At 38.5% G+C, this 19,779-nt stretch overlaps 1 protein-coding gene across 3 annotated transcripts; it reads right to left on the reverse strand.

The window, feature by feature from the left end:
• Nucleotides 1-250: 250 nt before the first annotated feature.
• sqor (sulfide quinone oxidoreductase) lies at nucleotides 251-17,849 on the reverse strand. Of its 3 annotated transcripts, none has more exons than XM_084081985.1 (11): nucleotides 17,642-17,849; nucleotides 15,598-15,790; nucleotides 12,838-13,008; nucleotides 11,889-11,942; nucleotides 10,250-10,444; nucleotides 8,858-9,067; nucleotides 8,146-8,329; nucleotides 6,368-6,435; nucleotides 5,071-5,249; nucleotides 3,500-3,557; nucleotides 251-1,634 (listed from the first exon to the last, which is right to left on the reverse strand). In XM_084081985.1, exons 2-10 carry the CDS (start codon nucleotides 15,787-15,789, stop codon nucleotides 3,500-3,502), a joined length of 1,311 nt encoding a protein of 436 aa, XP_083938111.1. In that variant the 5' UTR covers nucleotide 15,790; nucleotides 17,642-17,849; the 3' UTR covers nucleotides 251-1,634. The 3 variants fall into 3 exon arrangements, with proteins under 3 accessions (XP_083938111.1, XP_083938110.1, XP_083938109.1); XM_084081984.1 differs by lacking the exon at nucleotides 251-1,634 and adding an exon at nucleotides 1,679-2,675; XM_084081983.1 differs by lacking the exon at nucleotides 251-1,634 and having other exon boundaries at nucleotides 3,205-3,557.
• Nucleotides 17,850-19,779: the final 1,930 nt, after the last annotated feature.

The raw sequence follows: 19,779 nt of genomic DNA on the forward strand, positions 1-19,779 counted from the left end.
ACCGAAACAAAGGCAGTTTTGTGTTGTTGAAAGTCTATTCTCCGGGGTGGAGAGCTTCTCAGGACCCCATCTTCTCTGTATACACTTTTTGGGCAGAAAATAAAATATGTCCACCAGACGGAAATGATTTTGTTTACTCCACTGTGCCCTCTACAGATCTGGTCAATGGTAATTTATATAGACCAGATCTGTAGAGGACACAGTGGAGTAAATACAATAATAATAATACCAATACAAAATGATTGTATTTTCTGCCCAAAAAGTGTATTATCGTAGTATAGTAGTAGTGTTCTGTCCTGCCAGTTGAAACTGAGAGATGAGTAATGTACATGGTCTTAGATTACAATACAGTATACTGTATTATGACATGCCCACAGGTCCACCACAATGTTCTAGTTGTAGTTACTGACCACCTTCATCACAGCATGTGGTGGCCTTGGTTTTAGAACACCTCTATATTAACTTTAGAATAAATAAACACATTTTCGGTACATTTCTGGTAGCTGTTAAAAATGGTGTTTAGAAGTTATAAAAATAAATATATACCTGTGAAAGATTATATAACATTTTTGTTTAATTGAAAAAGTTACCCAGTATGACTTTGATCCCAAGGTTTACTATTTATTGACCACGTGATCAGTGTAAGCAAGATATCACTCTCACATTTTGACTGTGACCAAAATGCATGGGTTTTTGGAAATCTATTTTAAATTTCATGACAGATTGGAGGTTTAAGGCAAGTCTTGCCAAAACAATACTGTGGAGAAGCAAAAACATTAGAAAAGAAAGTGTTTTTGTTCTTTCAGTTAATGTTTAATTTACATACGCTTTGTTGACCATTTAGGTACACAACTACCGGGCAGATACAGCCACAATTTGTCCCCTCATCCTTTGCGAGGTTCGATGAGTTGTATATTCACACACACACACATGTTTTTTATTATCTAAAGCGCTATGACTACGCCTTTGTGTATGTATATGTGCTATATAAATAAACTTACCATGCCTTGATCCTATAGTTGATCGGCGTCCCAGAGTTGTCTATACTATACTCCCCGCCAAAAAAAGTGGAAAATGAGTCAAATGAAACAAGATGCTCAGCACAGGGAAGAGGGGTGCTCCTTGCGTGTCTTTGCCATAGAAATGCATGGCAGAAAAACGCTTTCTGTGGGCACAGCCCCTAATAGAGCATATCATAGAAGAAATAATACGAGAAGGAAACATTAAAGAGGATGGAGGACGAGTATTTTTACTGAAAGCGGCACGAGCCCCCAATTTGTCACAACCCGGCCCGTGGGCCATGACAAATGGAGGAGGACACGATGGCGGTGTTTAAAAGTAACAGTGATTTATTAACAAAAGAACTAAAATAATGCTGTACAAAAGGAATGAGGTGTGTAATTCAGTAATCAGTAGCGTCAGCAATGTATGGATGTGTGTTCAATGTAGTGTGGGGTGTTGTAAAGTGTGTGAACTCAAGTCATAAGGTAAACAAACAAAAGGGTGCTGTCATCTGGTGAGGGATTTCTAGAATGGCTGCCACCCACTCTTATATAGGGCTCCAGGGAACATTGATCAGGTGCTCCCAAAGCACCTAATGAGGAACCCCAAGTTGGCCGACGCCTATAGGATATCTGTGAGAGATAGAGACACATAGGGGAAGGGAGTACACCATACAACCACACAGGCCCTGCAAGCCAGGCCAAGGGGCCGTGACACTGATCACACACACAATAGACAGATGCAACATATAGACGTGCAATATGCTTATTGTTTTTATTCCAGTGCATTTGAATATCTTTTCATCATATATTTATAAGTGACTGTATGTGTATAAAGATCTGTTTAAGTGCTTGTAAAGATCTATTTATGTGCTTGTACTGTAGATTTATATTGTTCAAATAGAGATGGTAAAATCAGGCAAAAATAAGAATTAAATAACATTAAAAATATATATATAATTAAAGAAAAAAACTAATTAAAAACAGAAAAAAAGTAAATTTATATTGGTCAAATAGAGATGGTAAAATCAGGCAAAATAAGAATGTATAATTAAAGAAAAAAACGAATTAAAACCGGAAAAAAGTACCAAAACCCGATAAAAAACGATTTTTTTTGCGCTTAAGTTTTTGTGTTTTTTCGTAAATGAATGCCTTACTCGATCATACTACAGGATCACACAAAAGCATCTTTTGACATTTTTGAATTTCAATCCTGAAAAGTAACAGTTTTGGAGTTCTCCACCCGACAGAGACGACATATCCATGCATTGACGATATGATAGACGTATGTCCCTATTACTGGTGATATATACGCTATATTATGCTTATTAATAATTTATACATGAAGCTAACCTGGTCAGTCCAAATAGAGATGGCTTGGTCAGTCTTTATGAGTTTTTACAGTAATTACATTAGGAGAAAACTACTGATTATCCCTTCAACACATGATGTTTGCTCATCACCTGAAACATTGACTTAAATGTATGTTATCAATACGTTTGTTCTCGGTACATGATGACAAAATGTGGACATCATTGTTGAATTATGTCATTAAGGGTTTGCTTTTAGAGAAATACATACAATGGAGATGTCAGATGTCAACATGTAGTTATTAAATATGGTGTTAGGATGAGAAATCTTTATTTATTGATCCTTGTGTCACTCTGAGAGCCGCTGAAAGAATGTTTACAAGTCAAACTGTAAATGTTATGTAAATGTTTACAACAAGTCAAACTGTAAATGTGATGTAAATGTTTACAACAAGTCAAACTGTAAACGTTATGTAAACAATCACTTTATTGTTGATGTTTCTGGATCACTGTCCAATGTAGGTCACATGTTTACTATAATTATGTATGATATTGATTAGATTATAGATCTATAATGCTATAGATTAGATTAGATTATAGATCTATAGTGTTATAGATTGGATTAGATTATAGATCTATAATGATATAGATTGGATTAGATTATATATCTATAATGATATAGATTGGATTAGATTATAGAGCTATAATGATAGAGATTGGAGTAGATTATAGATCTATAGTGTTATAGATTGGATTAGATTATAGATATATAGTGTTATACATTAGCTTAGATTATAGATCTATAATGATACAGGTTGGATTACATTATAGATATATAATGCTATAGATTGGAATAGATCAGACACTTTATTGATCACTGTTGTGCTGGGGTGTGTGTGTGTGTGTGTGTGTGTGTGTGTGTGTGTGTGTGTGTGTGTGTGTGTGTGTGTGTGTGTGTGTGTGTGTGTGTGTGTGTGTGTGTGTGTGTGTGTGTGTGTGTGTGTGTGTGTGTGTGTGTGTGTGTGTGAGAGAGAGAGAGAGAGAGAGATTACTGTAGAATAATTACACATTTCACAAATATCTTGGTACATTTCTTAGATTAGTACAAAAAACATTGTCTCATTAATCTCACTGTATGCTTATTAAGCATACAGTGGATGACGATGAATAAATTGGGAAGAAACTAACTTATTTGAATCCAAGATGAAGGAGTTTCCTGTATGGTGCAGGTCCGCCCCAAAGGCCCCTGAGGATAAACATTTGAAGAACAGTTAAACAAATTAACATTGATAAATGATTCATTAATATGAAGAGTTACATGAATGATATTCATAAAGGATTCATTAATATGAACAGTTACATGAATGATATTCATAAAGGATTCATTAATATGTACAGTTACATGAATGATATTCATAAAGGATTCATTAATATGAACAGTTACATGATTGATATTCATAAAGGATTCATTAATATGAACAGTTACATGAATGATATTCATAAAGGATTTTCTATTTCTATAGTTCTCTATTGGGTTGGATGGGGGGGGGGGGGGGGCGTTCAGTTTTATGAGTGACAGGCACATGAGTTTTAATTTTCTTATCCCTGCTTCTGGTCAGACTGAATGCATTTCCTTTTGTCTGATATGTTTGATGATATCACAATTTAACTTAATAAAATAAAATAAAATGTTAATCACATTACCGCTGGCTATTTTTTGTCCACATTTGTCAAAATCTCTCTTTTTTCTTAAAAAAAAAATTAGAAAATATCCAGTGTAAAACCTAGTAGATCTGCTATTTTCGCTGTCATATCGTCTATGTTGGGTGGAAACCTCCACTGTCCAAAGCTGTTATTTTTCAGGATTCAAATTTAGAAAGATTTTAGCTTGTAGATCTGCTACTTTTCATACTTTAGTGTGACTGTAGTAGTAGTATGATCAAGAAGAACGTTAATTTATGAAAAAACACAAAAAGTTAAAATATGGAGAGGAGAGGTTTCTGCCCGACAACGACAGCAACGATATGAAGAAGTACGTACAGGGCTTGACTGGTTGAGAACATCTCGGTGTGGATGCTTTTGTTCCTTCATAACTAACGGACCGAAACTTTTGTCACACTATTTGCAGTGGAAAGGTTTCTCTCCAGTGTGACTACACTGGTGTTTTAGACTACATGATAGACTGAAACTCTTGCTACAGTGATAAGTTTTTTTTTTTTATTCCCTGCCATTGACGGAGATCTCAGTCAATAAAAAAAAAGATGCTGTTTTTAGTGATTACGCTAGAGGGAGCTATTCGCCAACCTATGAATGATCCCTTGACTGCGAGAGAATGCTAGAACCAGAATTGACGTCATCCCAAAAAAAGTCACTCCGTCCACTCCTATGTTATGAGATTTAGAAAAACACATCTAGCTCGGATTTCTTTTTTTTTTTGGTGAAAACGAGCCATGTTCAACTGCCTATAACAACAGAGTGGACAATCGCAGTTAAAATGTTTTTGTTCCGGTGGATAGAAGAGACCCTCCCCCTCCCCCCAGACAGCTTTTGTTTACATCCTTGTCCACATCGTGGCTTCTGTGGGTCTCTGTGGATCGCCAAAATGAGGTAAAAAAACGCTGGCAGTGGCGGATTAATCAATTATTTTTTGTTAATTAAAACGTTAAAAAGTTTGAGAACCACTGCTGTAGTGTACATAATGTGGTACATAGTGTGGTACAAAGTGTAGTATATAGTGTAGTTTAGTGTACTATACATACTTGAGCATGCCGTGCCAGTAGAGCTGGGGCATCATGTCAGCCTTCATGTGGAACATGGTTCGTCTCTCTTTGCTCTGGTCGAAGGGGAAAGTCTCCAGAGGCTGCAGGTTGAAGTCAAACTCAGCCAGGATCACAGTGTTGTAGCTGGTCACCAGAGGACAGGATGTGTAGCCGTCATACTGAAAACGTACAGATATTAAATCACTATGTGTGTGTGTGTGTGTGTGTATATATATATATATATATATAGTAAGCAGAGGACACGATGTGCAGCCGTCATACTGCAAACAGTGCATATAGCTATGACATATTACAATATATACAGTCATATGTTAACAGTATTATCCAAGTCATACTGCAAACAGAGCACATAGTAATCACTATGCAGTCATATCTGAAAAGTATTATCCAAGACTGAAAATCCAACATGGACAATAAGGGGGCCGTGTTCACAGAAACAAAGCACTTTGGATATCATGTCCAACGGTGCTCCTCTCCAAAAGTTGAACTATTTTGTACTTGAGGCGCCAAAAAACAATGGATGCTGTCTGACTCTGAGAGCGCTGAACTCCTAGAGTGTTTTAAGACACTGTAGTTCACAATCACAATGTTATTGTGTGTGTTTTGTCATGCCATGTGGGATACTGTAATGACACTGTGATGATGGTGTTTTTGTGATGTTGTTCTTCTGTCGGTACAATTTCTGTATCCTACAGTACTTTCACTGTAACTTTAACTGCTGTGCTGCCTCTGGCCACTGAATTTCCCCCACAGGATCAATAAAGGTCTTCTAAACATGAAGATTGGATCAATAAAGGTCTATAATCTATCTAAACATGATGTTTGGATCAATAAAGGTCTAAAATCTATCTATACATGACGCTCTGGGAAGAGGAACGCATGTTTACCAAAGAAATGCAGAAAAGCACTGGCAGCTCAAAACACACTTTCTGTTAACAAACTGTTAATAAAGTATTCAATCAATCAATCAAACCTTCTTGGATAACAAACAGTATTTATTTGCTGAATAAAGAAGGCGCTGGAGCAACTCAACGATTTGAGACTTTTTTATTTTGATCACAGGGTGCAAAGCAAAATGTTTTGATGTCAGATTACATCTTCGTCAGGTCATGACCTGACGAAGATGTAATCTGACATCGAAACATTGTCGTTGCTCCAGCTTCTTATTTATTCAGTCATATGTGTCCGCTCCTGAGACGCGCCGCTACGTCAGCGGTCCAGGATTGATATTTTTAAAAATGCAAACACATGAAAGAACACTAATAAAGCTGTTCACCTTGGTATCTGGCACGCTGTTGTTCAGCACTCTGCTGATAGTTCTGTCCAAGATGGCTGACTGTGCAGCTGAAAGGGAAATGTAATGTTTCGGGCGTTAAAAAAATTAACGCATTTTAATCGCACCTATTTTTGCACCGCGGAACGCTTCTCACTGGACGAGTTTCAGACGGACCGATATTACAGCGCACCAACAGACGGTGGTTCTCACTTCTCAGACATGACAGACAACAACAAAGTCAACTCCAGCCAGCACAGTGCATGAAAACATGATGCCTGCTTGATAATATTGGCTGGGCAAATCAGAATCTGTAATGGATGCCCCCCCCTACGCGCGCGTTTGTCCCGTTTAGGGGGGGGGGGGCGGCGGTGCGCTGGGGGGGGGGGGAATCCACGATGCGGTGCGGATCACATGCGCACGATTTTTATTAATAATTAATTAAACTACTATAAAACAACAGTAACAACAACACACTCTACCAGCCTCCAGTGGTGGAAAATAGCAGATCTACAAGCTCACAATGCCTTTTTAGATGCGCTTGTAGATCTGCTATTTTCACATGGTTACTGTAATGTTTTATAATAATAATCGAAATATACAAAGTAACTAGTAACTAAAGTTTTCAAATAATTGTAGTGGAGTAAAAAGTACAATATTTGCCTCTGAGATATAGTGGAGTTACTGGAGTAGAAGTAAAAGTATTAGAAATTGGAAATACTCGAGAGTCAAGTGCAAATACCTCATACCAAATACCTTCTTGAGTACATGTACTTAAAGACGTATGCCAAAATCCATTTGAAAAAAATGCTTTTCACTGTTCTCAGGTCAAATATTGATATGCGATTAAAATGCGATTAATTGCGATTAATCAATTACAAAGCCTCTAATTAATTAGATTACTTTTTTTAATCGAGTCCCAGCCCTAGTAATGTTATCTTCCTGTATTTGTTTTTCCTTTCAGTCAGTTCAACACTTGAACCCTAAATACCTAGCTGACCACAGACACAGTCCACTTCTTTTTTCCCCCTCTAGTCTATACCAAATCTCTGTGCTGAAAATTGAAGATGTACAAGCTTACAAGCTTACGAGCTCGCTTGTAGATCTTCTACTTTCTTCTACAACTTAATGTTCGCCCAGAATAGGGACGCTAGGTTGAATTGCAATGTGAAATTAAAAGGTAGTTTAAGTGATATTTTTTGGTTACAAAAAATAATAATAATACGGCTGTCACGATTACACATTTTTACTTGACGATTAATTGTCCCTCAAATAATTGAGTAGTTTCTGTCGTTGAACATTGGAACATTATGAATAAAAATTGCATTTCTGTTTTGCTTTTAGGCTTCGTAAACAAAAGTCGCACATGGGGCAGATACTGTATGACAAATAACTGAAATATACAAAGAAATTACTGACACATTTAAATAATGTTATACTTTCAAAATGTTTTTAAAATAGCGGAAATAGCTGATCTACAAGGTTACAATGTGCATTGTAAACTTGTAGATCAGCTATTTCTGCTATTTGGGGGAAAATGTTTGAACATTTTGCAAAATGGAAACGATTATGACCATTATGCAAAATAATTGCATATGGCGGTTATGTAATAATTGCGACAGGCCTAATAATAATAAGATGATAAATAAGATGATAAAGATGGTGATGTTCACAGACCCACAGCAGCAGCAATCTTGGCCGTGGGCACAATGGTACAATCTATACGTACCCACAGCAGCAGCTGTCTTGGCGGTGGGCACATTGGTACAATCTATACGTACCCACAGCAGCAGCTGTCTTGGCGGTGGGCACATTGGTACAATCTCCGATTCCAAAGACGTTTGGGAAGCGTTTATGTTGGAGAGTCTCTCTGTTGACATCCAACCAGCCAGCCTCGTCAGCCAATGAGCTTCCTTTTAGCACCGCACTGGGTCCCATTGGTGGGGTGACATGAAGCATCTCATACTAATGAAGAATTTATAGAATTGATAATCATTCATTCATTAGAATTTCAATTATTTTTTTAATAAGGATCATTGTAAACATGAAAAGATACATTACATGCATTAGTGTAATAGGGCTGCAGCTATCGATGATCCTCTTAGCGATTATTCTAGCCATTACTTTATTGATTAATTTAATAATCAAGAAGCACTTTTTTGGGATCATACAAAATGTATAAATCAACAAATCAGTGGAAAAAAAACCTTTTCTATAATGGACTAAATCTATTAGTCTACTTAACCACTTAAGCCCTATTTTATACTTTGTTGTACAACATTGCTGCACAAAAATAGCAAAAGTAGCCAATGTACAAGCTAACAACGCATGTTTTGAGCTTGTAGATCGGCTACTTTTGATAATAATCTATTAAATCAATTAGTTTGATTAAGTGTTGCATCCATACACTGTAATCTGAATCCGTTATAGATTGCATAATACACCATAAAAACATTATGTTAAGGAGATATAATGTGCTTCTGAGAGAAATACCTCAATCACTTTGGTATCGTCAGGGTTGTCCAGGTTTTCAAACACCGCTTCCTGTTTGTCCGCACGAACTTCCACCAGGTTGTGACGAAGGTTCACCTGGATGTCACGACTCTTCACAACCTCCCACAATGCATCAGCGTAATGTTTGACCCCAAACAGCACCGGTAGAGATGTGTTGTAGATGATGTTGGCCTTTGACCTTCGGCCTGTCTGATGAGGAAACAACCAAAGACAATACATTCAGGGTGGATTTAAAGGTTTAAATGTGCTGGAAGTGATATGTTTTTGGTTAAAACAAAAAGGTTTTATTTTTCACATTAATCATTGCTATAGAGTGTTTGTTCAGTAACAGTGTTAAATAGCTCTATATTGTGATACCAATCATTGCTACAGAGTGTTTGTTCAGTAACAGTGTTAAATAGCTCTATATTGTGATAGTTCTCATCGCTATAGAGTGTTTGTTCAGTAACAGTGTTAAATTGCTCTATATAGACCCCTTAACAGACGACGTCACTGATAAGAACCAGTATGCGTCCAACCAGTATGCATGCAATGAACCCATTCTATCAGGTCTCGTTAGGACGCGCCTCACCAGCCAACAGTCACCAGTCTCAATGTTGGTAAACAAATAATTGGTCTATAGTGATAGTTATCATCGCTATAGAGTGTTTGTTCAGTAACAGGGGTCTCCCTGTCTCTCCAGCTATTTAGCAAACAAGAAAATACATTTTCAGGAGGGGACACCAATTTGATGGTGTTCCAGTTCCAATTTTGTCTGCTGTTTAATTGTTTTGTCACTTCCAATGTCACTTGTTTATCCTGTAACCGGTATGAGTTCTCTCTCCTGATTGGATGAAATTGTTATCCCGACCTGAACATGTATTTTCTGTTCACTAAAGAGCTGGAACAAACCCCTCTGTTACTGAAGAAACACTCAAATGATTACTATGGTGAAAACAGAGCTATTTAACACATCACTTACACCAGTGGTTCTCAAAGTGGGGTCTGGGGACCCCCAGGGGTCCATGAGGGGATTCCAGGGGGTCCCCAGCTAAATGATTGATAGATAAGAAACAAATGGACCCTTATAGGTCTGTAACTCTGAGAGTGTACAAATGGAACCAAATGGACTTTTACAGATCTGTAACTCTGAGAGTGTACAAATGGAACCAAATGGACCTTTACAGGTCTGAGAGTGTACAAATGGTTTTATTTGTACACTCTGAAGAGTTAATGGGGGCTCCAAGGCCTAAGTACCAAACTGGTGGTCCTCAAAATGAAAAATCACCTTTAATTACATATTAGTGGTTGTTTGTTATTTGTATAATAGTCATGAGCAGAAAGCCTTTCTTATTTCTTTCTTATTTGTTCAATAGTGGTGAGCAGAAAGACCTTTCTGAGGAAAGCGTCAGTGAGGTAAGCGATCTTCTGCGGTGCTCCAGCACATTTGACGGGGGTGTTGGGGAAGGAGAAGACGGCGTTGCCCTCCCTGAAGCTCTGCAGAGCTTTCCATGTCTTCTCCACCGTCTGGACAGAGTAGTTTGAGCCGATCTTTGGATGTTCAAACGCCTCTGGCAGACCCTTGATCTACATGGTGAAATCAAGGAAAGAATGACATGTTGTAACAGCTAGTAGGAAATACAGTGATTACAACACACTGCATAGCGCTACCTCCTACAGTATGTCCACAACTGTTACTTTTCAGGGAATGGAAAAAAGAACATGTGTTCCAATGGCTCCGACGTGCAATTTTACAATGAAGGCATGTAGCAGACGCTCTTAATCCAGAGTGACTTACTGAACAGTAAGCAAGGTAAACACAAAATGCATGTAGTGCCTCAGTAATCTAGCGTCATAGGTAAACCAAGAACCTAGCATCAGTCTAAACATTATAATATCAAAAAATAAATGATATGTACATTTGAAACCATACAAACTATGTAGTTATTATTTAGTCACAAGCTCTTGTTAAAGCCGCACTATGTAGCTTGTTTTTAAATTAATAAAATGAATGAAATTTTGACCAATGTACCTGTACAGTAAATATAACGTATCTATATGATAGAGTATGTTAATACAATATAACTTACACAATCTGTATGCCCTGCTCTTCTATTGAGACATTAAGATCATGTCAAAGGTCATGACAGGATCTGACATGAATTTTGACCTGATGGTCAAGATTCAATTTATCCCCTGAGCAAGCAGGCAGGCTCTATTAGCTCAATGGTAAAAATGTCAGCACTTGAGCAGAAAACCGGGTTCAAATCCGGATAAAAGAGGAAAGTTACATAGTACTGCTTTAAGACTTTTCATTGGTTCGATATTTATAAAACCCCACAACACTTTCTCTTTCAATATTTTTCAAAGAAAATACATTAATTTACAAAATAAATCATAAAGACTATTTGTACAAAGACCTAGTTCAGTATCTGTTCATGTTTCTACTACAGTATATGTTCTGTATCTGTTCATGTTTCTACTATATGTATTATGTTCTATATCTGTTAATGTTTCTACTATGTATTCTGTATCTGTTCATGTTTCTAGTAGATGTTCTGTATCTGTTCATGTTTCTACTATTATGTTCTGTATCTGTTCATGTTTCTACTATTATGTTTCTACAGCTGATGTGCTCTTGGTGCTACATTGTAACCTGTTATTTATATGCTGCTTTTTATCGTCTACATCATCATCACATACAGTAAATACCTAGTATACAGTCAATACATACCTAGTACTACATACAGTAAATACCTAGTATACAGTACATACCTAGTACTGAATACAGTAAATAGTATACAGTACATACCTAGTACTACATACATTATATACCTAGTATACAGTCCATACTGTACCTAGTCCTACATACAGCACAGGTATGCTGCTATCTCTACTCTTCTTCCCTTTCCTGAAAACTACAAATGAATGGAGCCAATTGTTTACACCTGTAAAACTGTGACGTGACAATAAAGCTGATTGTGATGATAAAGAGACAAAAGACACTGTTTCCAGTGTAATGTAACCTTACCTTCTCATAATGCAGCTGTAGACCCAGAGCCACTATCAGATACTCATATGATATCTGTTGAAAGAGTTTCATATTAGTAGCTTGACAGATGCAAGATGTACCCACATGTGTCCCTAATAGGCGAACATTCAGATACAATAGGTTATCATTAGGAAAAAACAGCCTGTCTACAAGCTCACCACGCCTCGTGACACGTGAGCATCAGGAGAGTAAATTCAAACAGGATAAACAAGTGACATTTGAAGATATGAAACAAATCTGGAACTGAAACACAAGTTGTCTGTTTATTATAGAGCTGGAGAGACAGGGAGACCCCTGTTACTGAACAAACACTCTATATAGCCCAGGCAAAGTAGCTAATTTTGGACCTAAAAGTAAAATGAATTGTAACATAATTGTTTTCTTCACAGACCATTTATATGAGGTGTCTTGAACACCATTCTAATAGTCCTAAGAAATCCTAGTTAGGGATATATGTTTAATTGGCATCAATCCAAGATGTCCGCCAATTATTGTCAAAAAGCCATATAAAGTCCAATTGTCAAACTACATTTTGACTTGAGGAATTCATTTGGGCATGTGCATATCTATATATGGCTTTTTGACAATAATTGGTGGACATCTTGGAGTGATGCCAATTAAACATATTTCCGCAACTAGGATTTCTTAGGACTTTTAGTATGGCGTTATGGACACCTCATAGAAATAATGTATGGTGAAAAGAATTCTGTTGCTATTACTTGTACGCTAGTTTGCATGGACTAATTATATAGCAATGATTACTATCAGAATAGTTTTTTAACAATCAAACCAAAAACTCACTTACAGCACCTTTAAATAGTAAGGAATGCACGAGTTTGATCACCATAATGACTTGATAACAGATGATAAGACCAGATGCAAATCAAAACCTAATGGTTTTGATGACAGATGATGACAGTAAGCTTACTTCCATTCCGTCGTTTGTTCGGACTGTGTTTGTTTCTGGGTTTATTTCTTCAACTCTGGATTTGAGCCACTTCACTCCAGAAGGGATGACACTGGCAGTGGAGCGACCGGACGAACTCACACTTTTAGCACCAGCGCCAACTAGTGTCCATATCGGCTGATAGTAGTGCATCTGGGGGAGGGGGGGCGGTAGTCTATTGTTAGTGCCATTACTATGCAATCTTAGCATTATTTTACACACACACATGCGCGTGTGCATACATGCATGCACAGTAGTTTGTCTACTGTCAGAAAGTCACAGTGAAGACAGAAGTGACAGGGTTCAGATTTTTTTGTGTCAAGGACCCCCAAATTGATATGTATTATTTGGCTGTAGACTCCCACCTGGAAAGGTTTTGTGGCAAGGACCCCCAGAAGAGAAGATTCATGTAAAAAAAAAAAAAAAAAAAGTATTAAAAAGTTTCGATATTTTTCAAAAAATAGCAGATGTACAAGCTTGTAGATGTGCTATTTTTGAATAGCCAACATGTAAACTGAAGGTTTACTGGAAGGTTTACTGGGGGTCCCCGGACCACACTTTGAGAACCAGTTGTCATGATCCGTGTCAGTTCTGTATCCCTGTTATCTTTCATTGTGTTCCGTGTTTACTAGTTTCAGTTAGTGTTTTACTTTTCAGTTGTGTTCCTTTCATTATTTTTATTTTTTTTTGTGGCTTTTTTTATGCCTTTATTAGAGAGGGATAGGGAAAGTAGGCTGACAGGAAATGGGGAGATAGATGGGGGGGTGACACGCAGCAAAGGTCGTCGGGAACGGGAGTCGAACCCGCGACACGCTGTCAGGCTGGCATTGCAGCCTAGGGTGCCTGGACCGCCACGCTGCGGCCCAGGCCGTTCCTTTCATTTTTAAGTCATGTTTTGTTCTTTGTTTCTTCGTGAGGTTTTGCTTTACACTTGTGCACTTTTATTTTGTACTAATGTTCTAGTGTCTCCTGGTTTCCTCTGCTGCTGTTTCCTGTCTTGTCTCACCATCGTGTGATTAGCCTACTGTATGTAATGCACCTTTGTCCTTTTAGTTGTAGCCTAGCCTCAGTGGCGCGGGAAGGGGGGGGGCTATGTGGGCCCCCTGGTGATGGGGAAAAAAAGAAATCTTTTTATTTTTATTTTTATTTTTATAATATATAAATATTTTCGGAAGGCCGCATGGCTAATTTGCATAAGCGTAATATATTCACGAGGATATGCAAATGAGCCATGCGGTCTCTGGTCTCATAAGAATGAAAACAAACGCCAGCCATGGATCATAGCGGTCTGTTACGGTCATGGATGAACTTCAAAAAATCGCGCGGCCGCGCTTCGAGTCCCCCCCCCACGCACAGCCCCCCTAGGTATTAAGGACTTCCCGCACGCCTGCCTAGCCTAGTGTTGATTGTCAGTTAGTTTCAACTGTGTCCTTTTGTTCCCTGTGTCTACATACTCACCCGTTTTCTCAGCTCCTTTACTAGTGAGTCATATTATGTCACAAGTGTTCTGTTGTAAACTCCTAGTGCGTATAGAGCTGTGGTTCTCAAACTTTTTAATTTCAAGGATCACAATAACTCTTAGAGTGTTCAAATGGAACATTTGTACACTCTCCGAGTTACAGACCTGTAGGGGTTCATTTGGAATCCCCTCAAGGAACCCAGATGGTCCCTGGACCCCACTTTGAGAACCACTGGTATAGAGCACTGAAGTCTGACCAGTCCATTCTGAATTCCCATAGACGTATTTATTATTGCGGCATATAAGAACTGTGTTCCAAAAATAAACAAATGAGCCGGGCAGGTTGACCCATATGGATATGAAGCATCAACTGACGGCGAGAAAATGGCAATGTTACTGCCGCCGAATTAATACAATTTTCACCAGAAACTGACTGTATCAAATAGTCCGTGACTGACTATCGTAAACGATACAGAACCAACTCCCCGACCAGGAGGTGGCTCGCCGGGACAGTTTGTACATTTTTGGACCACAATTCTCATATGAGACGATTCTAAGATGACCCAATGTTATATTCCACAGAGAAATTACTTCTGTGACCCAGCTGATGAGCGAGTGACATCAGGACTTCGGTTCCCTGTTATGTTCCTCGTGTAGGTTTTTGTAATAAAACCTCTTGCATTGAACTGCTCTGCCTGTGCCTTTCTGTCTGCACTTGGGTCCTAAATGTGATGCCTTGGCACCGTGACACCAGTGGATTAGAGTCTTACTTCACTGGGTCAGGGTTAGTTAATGTGTAGCCCTGGTCCAGAGCGTTAGTGAGTTATCTCTAACGCCCTGCCAGGCGCTCGGCTCTGCTTATAGACGAAGAGGGCTCCAACTGTAGTAAAAATAAACAAAACTACCGGTACTTTGCTACTCACCGAAACAAAGGTTCAATATGATCTGTAGAGGGCGCAGTGTAGTAAATAAAAACAATTTCCGTCTCGCGGACATATTTTATTTTCTGCCCAAAACGTGTATTGTACAGAGAAGGTGGCAGAAAAGGGGCTGAGAGGCTTCCCACCCTGGAGAATAGACTTTCAACAATACAAAACATCGTTTGTTTCGGTGAGTAGCAAAGTAGTTTTCTTTATTTTTTACTACAGTTGGAGCCCTCGCAGCGCAGTGGAATTCTTTGTCTATAAGCAGAGCAGAGCGCCTGGCAGGGCGTTAGAGAGAACTCACTAATGCTCTGGACCAGGGCAAGTTTATGTGGTGCCTTCACAGTGGATTAGACTTACTTCACTGGGTTCCACCACAGCCACATGTTCTGCTCCTAACTTCCTCTTCATTCTGGAGCTCATGGTGATCCCAGCACTTCCTCCTCCCAGAACCAGACACCTGTAATGTTCTGCAGCTGAACACCTGCTGCTGGTATGAAGCTGACAGACCCCTCTGTTCCTCAGGTGTCTCAAACGGTTCAATGCAGCCATTCTGTGTTGAGACATGAAGAATAATAATGTAGTGTTAATCTTTTTTTTCCTCCGCACAATGAAAACAGTACATTAGGTAACAATTATTAAAAGACACAAAATAAGTGCAGGTGACAAAGGAACCCCATATAGGGCTTATACAAGGTTCTCACCTAAAATAATAAACACAAGTAGTAAGTTGAACAACGTGTGTGTGTGTGTGTGTGTGTGTGTGTGTGTGTGTGTGTGTGTGTGTGTGTGTGTGTGTGTGTGTGTGTGTGTGTGTGTGTGTGTGTGTGTGTGTGTGTGTGTGTGTGTGTGTGTGTGTGTGTGTGTGCGCATGTGTTTGTATGTGTTGCTTCTTTGCCGTGCTCATCCCGTGCTCATACGGGCGGATTGACATAACATACGGACGGACACACAGACACGCAGACACGGTCAAATGTAGAGCGGTTGGCACCGCTAAAAAGACAAGTATCACAGTGTAGTGTTCAGTGTTAAGGTACATACAGTTCACCAGGCCAGTTCATGCCATATTGCATTCTTAGCGCATTCCTTACATTAGTTCACCATGAGGTCACCAATATAAGGACTGCAAGAAGAATGTTGTAACAGTCAGACAGACAGACAGACAGACAGACAGACAGACAGACAGACAGACAGACAAAGACAGATTTACCCACAAAACTGAAAGTCTCAGTAGTATTAGTATTATATTAGTACTGGTAGTAGTATTGGTATAGGTCAGTGGTTCTCAAACGTTTTCATGTCAAAGACCCCCAAAATGTACATGTATTTGGCCGTGGACCCCCATCTCAAAATGTTTTCGATTATTTTTCAAATATCTTCAAAAATATCAGATGTACAAGCTCGCAGTGTGGCACAAAGCTTGTCTATCTGCTATTTTTGAGTGGCCAACATATAAATGGATAAAGTGGTTAAAATGATTGTGATTCCATATTAACTACTTTTGCTGAGGACCCCCTGGAACCCCCCCAAGGACCACTGGGGGTCCCCTGACCACACTTTGAGAACCCATGGCTGTTGTTGTTGTTGTTGTTGTTGTAATTATTATTATTATTATTATTATTATTATGTGAGGTACCACATGTCAGACCATATTTACTGAAAACAAACCAGTAGGTTCACTTTTTGATGCTAGCCTACAGCAGGGATCCACTAAGGTTTTTATACAGGATCCCATTTTATGGGAAGTTTTTTTTTTTTTTTTTTTTTTTACAAATAGGCCTAGTGCAATTTCAAAGTTGAAAAAAAGCATATTTTAAAATAAAGCATTGAATATTTAGGCTATTAGTCTACAGTACTTCCTATAAAACACAAATTAATTTAATATATTATATTAATTAATGTTATTTTAAAGGTCTGCACTGTTAGCTTTCATTGAGTGATTTTTTTTCAACGTGGGAGACTGAGGCAGACTATTTCCTCTAATTCCTCAAACTCAAAGGTTATATTTACATAAGCTACTCCCAATGGTAAGTCGCTCTGATCTGATAAGTGCAAAACTTGTAAGCAAATGTTATATTTTCCCCCTAAAGTCAATACTTTCATCTGTACAGTACAAGATATACAACAGCTGCTATAAGATCAGATGTGACATTTAAACACTATTCTTCAGTACTAGACTAACTGTAACTGTTCATAATGGGTTAAAATAAAAGGAACTGCTCCCAAAACAAAACCTGAGACTTCAGTGATCCACATTAAACCAACTATAGGGGGAAAGCATATTAAATATACAGGTATTAATAGAAAAGCTTATTAAATATAGACCGTACAGGTATTAATAGATATTAAATATAGATCACACAGTTATTAATACATTTTGACACAAACAATGTAAACAACTTACTTTAACCTTCCTTCAATCTGTTGCGTCACTGGTGGTGAAACACGACCCGAAATGAACCGTGTGTAGCTAGCTACAGTAGATATGTATGCACGTGCACGACCACATGCACGGCACAGACATGAAGTGTAGATAGACGTGAAGTCAAACTTTCATAAAGTAACTGTAACTGTACGGTGCTAACTCTAACTGTACTGTGACTGAACTTCCTTCTTGCTGCACATCGACGTCATATTAAACCCAGATGTAATACCCAACGTGTCCACAAGATGTCAGCAGTTGACCAATTTTATCAGTGGAATGTGGCGCAGTACAAATAGGCTCTATATTGGGAATGAATTGGGCCCCTTCCTTCCTTCATTCACAGGTGTTACCAGTGAATACTAATGAAGGCTCTGTCCCATTCTGGTCAAACAGAGTCAGGGTGCTGATATTGTTGCATGTTGGCTCACTGGAAGCACCAGTGGGTCTCAAAGTGTGGTCCAGGGACCCTCATGGTTCTGAGGGGGTTCCAAATGGCACCTTAACAGGTGTGTAACTCTGAGAGTGTACAAATGGAACCAGGTCCATTTGGTTCCATTTGTACACTCTCAGAGTTATGGGGGTCCTTGAAATTAAAAGGTTTGGGAACCACTGTGTTACACTAAATGGAACAGAGCCTTCATTAGTATCATTGGTAACACCTGTGAAGGAAGTAAGGAAGAGGCCAAATTCCCTTCCAATATGGCTGCTGTGCATAGAGCCTATTGAACAGCCCTGCTGCCTTTCATATACATAGTGTATATTTGAACCATTTGAACCTGTTACATTTAAAGTTGTGGTTCTAAAACATTTCCATTTAATGAACCCCAGATTGATAGGTAGGATCTGAATCCACCACCTGAAAAGAGTTTGTGCCAGAGACCCTCATAGAGAAGATTTGTGTTGCTTTCCTCCCTTCTCTCTCTTCTTTCTTTCTTTTCAGCTCAAGTGGAGTTAGGAGAGGTTTTTGATGTGGAGATAGTTTTGTTAATTTTTTGTCCATTATTGATTATAGTGATGAAGTCACACGGAAATAAAACCTGAGTAGGAGTTAAGTGGTTTGAACGACAGTTTGAGGATCCAATGGAGTTAGGTTTAGTCAGACTCTGAAGCACTTTTGAATACTTTATTGGCTCAATATTTCCCAATATAAACCCCACACAGAGACGTAAAGGGTGTTCAATAGCATTGATTGCCAAGAGATAAAGAACCCTAACCCCAAAATATTGTTCTTTGGCTCTGTCAGGTGGAAACCTTGTAGGCCTATGTCCATCATTGTTACTTTTCAGGAAATAGAAAAAGTTTTGTTTCCAAAGGATCCAATGTAGTTATTATTATAGTCACAAGCTCTTGTGAAAACTTTATTGGTTCAATATTTATTGTCATCATCTTAAGGGACAGTATATCCATCAAAGAAAAAATATAAAAAACAAATACTCACTAACTGAATGAAATAAATAACTTTTATAAACAAAACAATGCATAAAAAAGTCCTTCCTACTCTAGGAAACCTAACCTAGTGTGTTGAACAGTTTGAATACAGATGCACAGTTAGTTTAGTTGTTATTTTTTTCCAAAAGAAAACTTTCCGATCATTAAGTGAGATTTGAAAAACAGGAATTAGATACAACTATTAAACTTTTAACTAACAACAAGTACAGTTGCACTGATTTCTGTACTGTTTGTTACAATAATAGTGCAGCAATAGTATATTTTGGAGACCAGGTGGCAGTGTACTACCACTACACATGGGGTACCCACATAAGAAAATGTTTACATTTAGGAAAGGGTTTGGTGTTGCAAAGGCAAAGATAAAGGAACTGTATTGATTCCAAGACACTGAATGCGGTCATTAAGACAGTGAACACCTAAATCCCCCTGTGGAGCAGTCTGGTGTCTTGCCTTCAAACTTTGCACTAAAACCAATGGGGTTTCTTGCAGATTATGGCAGATATTCTATACCACTGATTCTTAAACCTTTTTCCATTTCAAGGACCTCCAGTTTGATATGCATTAGGCCACAGACCCCCATTGATACAATTTGTCATCTCTGGGACCCCAGTCTATACTTTCCATTTATGCATTTGGTAAGGGTTCATTTATTGGACCCCTGGTAGGCT

The sequence above is a fragment of the Gymnoscopelus microlampas genome (genome assembly GCF_963454915.1).
Source record: "Gymnoscopelus microlampas genome assembly, chromosome: 2".
Taxonomy (NCBI): domain Eukaryota; kingdom Metazoa; phylum Chordata; class Actinopteri; order Myctophiformes; family Myctophidae; genus Gymnoscopelus; species Gymnoscopelus microlampas.